The 1,398-nt window shown below is 31.5% G+C and overlaps 1 protein-coding gene across 1 annotated transcript in view; it reads right to left on the bottom strand.

Annotated features, from left to right (window-relative positions):
- Nucleotides 1-443: 443 nt before the first annotated feature.
- The window catches only part of LOC107866454, a 5,683-nt gene continuing 4,728 nt past the window's right edge, over nucleotides 444-1,398 (bottom strand). The window contains exon 2 of the mRNA XM_016712510.2: nucleotides 444-870. Coding sequence (XP_016567996.2) covers nucleotides 509-870 — 362 coding nt within the window. The 3' untranslated portion in view covers nucleotides 444-508. The remainder of the gene's footprint in view (nucleotides 871-1,398) is intronic.

Here is a 1,398-nt window from a genome sequence, read left to right as displayed (position 1 = left end):
TTTCTTCAATTACTTGAAAATATGCACTTTTGATCTTTTTGATTATGAATATTCACAATTTTTTCAAAATTCTTAACCATTCAACTATTTAATTAATCAGCTATGTATCATTTTTATTTAGCTTAAAAAAATAAAATATTTTAACTCACAAAGTTGGAGTAATTAGTTTATGAAGGAAGCTGCGTAAACCAAAGTTAGAAGTTTTGCTTTTGGATTCCGAATTACTCTTACCATTCTTTTGTGTAGAATATAGTAAAAAACTAAATTCTAAACTATTGATTCTACTTGTTCGGATAATTAGCATTCACACCAAAAATAATTTTTGGATGATTGAGATAAAACACTTAGTTTGTTATAATTGCAGAGTAATTTTGTAATTCGAAATTCCAAATCTGTCTCTAACAAAATGAAAAAACACGCAGATCCAAATTTGCAAACTTCATACATTTCTCATTATTAATTCTTTGCTTAAAATACTACATTACATATTCATATTCTTTGTTATTTCTCATGCAACCACATTTGTAGTAGGCGATTCAATTTCACTAATGTTACCGATAATAATAGCGTCAGGCGGAGGGATAGTAGACCTATTGCTGTAACCTAAAAATTGATTGAAAGAAGAATGAGTTGTTGATTCTGGTGGTTTGGGACAAATAGGTGGTCCTTTTGGTTGACAAGGTGCCCCTTTCTGCATATCACAACGACATATCCAATAAGGAAGAATATATGGAGCCACACAATAAGAGTACACTACTCCAATGTCTCTATAACATGGTCTACATGTTTCAGCACACGCAGTTTTATCAGGACAACCACTTGATAGGCTGTCTAAGTAGCAAGCATCAGCTGATGGTACCATGATATTCACTGCCAAAAAAAGGAGGAGGAAGATATGATGTTTTAAGTATATATATGGTAAGTGAAAGATCGACTACGTAACAAAGTATGAATGTTAAGGAAGATTAAAATGAAAATGCCAAGAAAATCGTGCTGTTAAATTAATTTAATTGGATTTATAAAAATTTAGACAACAAAAGAGAAGAATCAACAAATGATGAAACATGTTAATGTTAAAGCTATTCAAGGTCTAAGGGAGGCCAATATGGTAGCGGATCACTTGAAAAAATTGGCAAATCGTCAAAATAGCCAAGTGATAAAGACTCTTTCAGCATCTTCCTAATGGAGCAAAGGGCTCTTATCAAATGGATAAAGGCCACTTTTCACCCATTAGACTCAAATATGATAAAGACTAATTCTTGTATTAGCTAATGTACGTTTTTTTTTTACAGATGTGTGGGGTTTAGTTTGTAGATATTAACTCATAATCTTCCTTTTGCGAAGGATAAATTATTTACCCTTGTGTTGTATTTTGAGTTGGTCTGGACATAAAATATC

Source organism: Capsicum annuum, chromosome 3 (assembly GCF_002878395.1).
Source record: "Capsicum annuum cultivar UCD-10X-F1 chromosome 3, UCD10Xv1.1, whole genome shotgun sequence".
NCBI lineage: Eukaryota > Viridiplantae > Streptophyta > Magnoliopsida > Solanales > Solanaceae > Capsicum > Capsicum annuum.
Note: the sequence above shows the minus strand (reverse complement) of the source record. Positions and strands in the feature narration are given on the sequence as shown.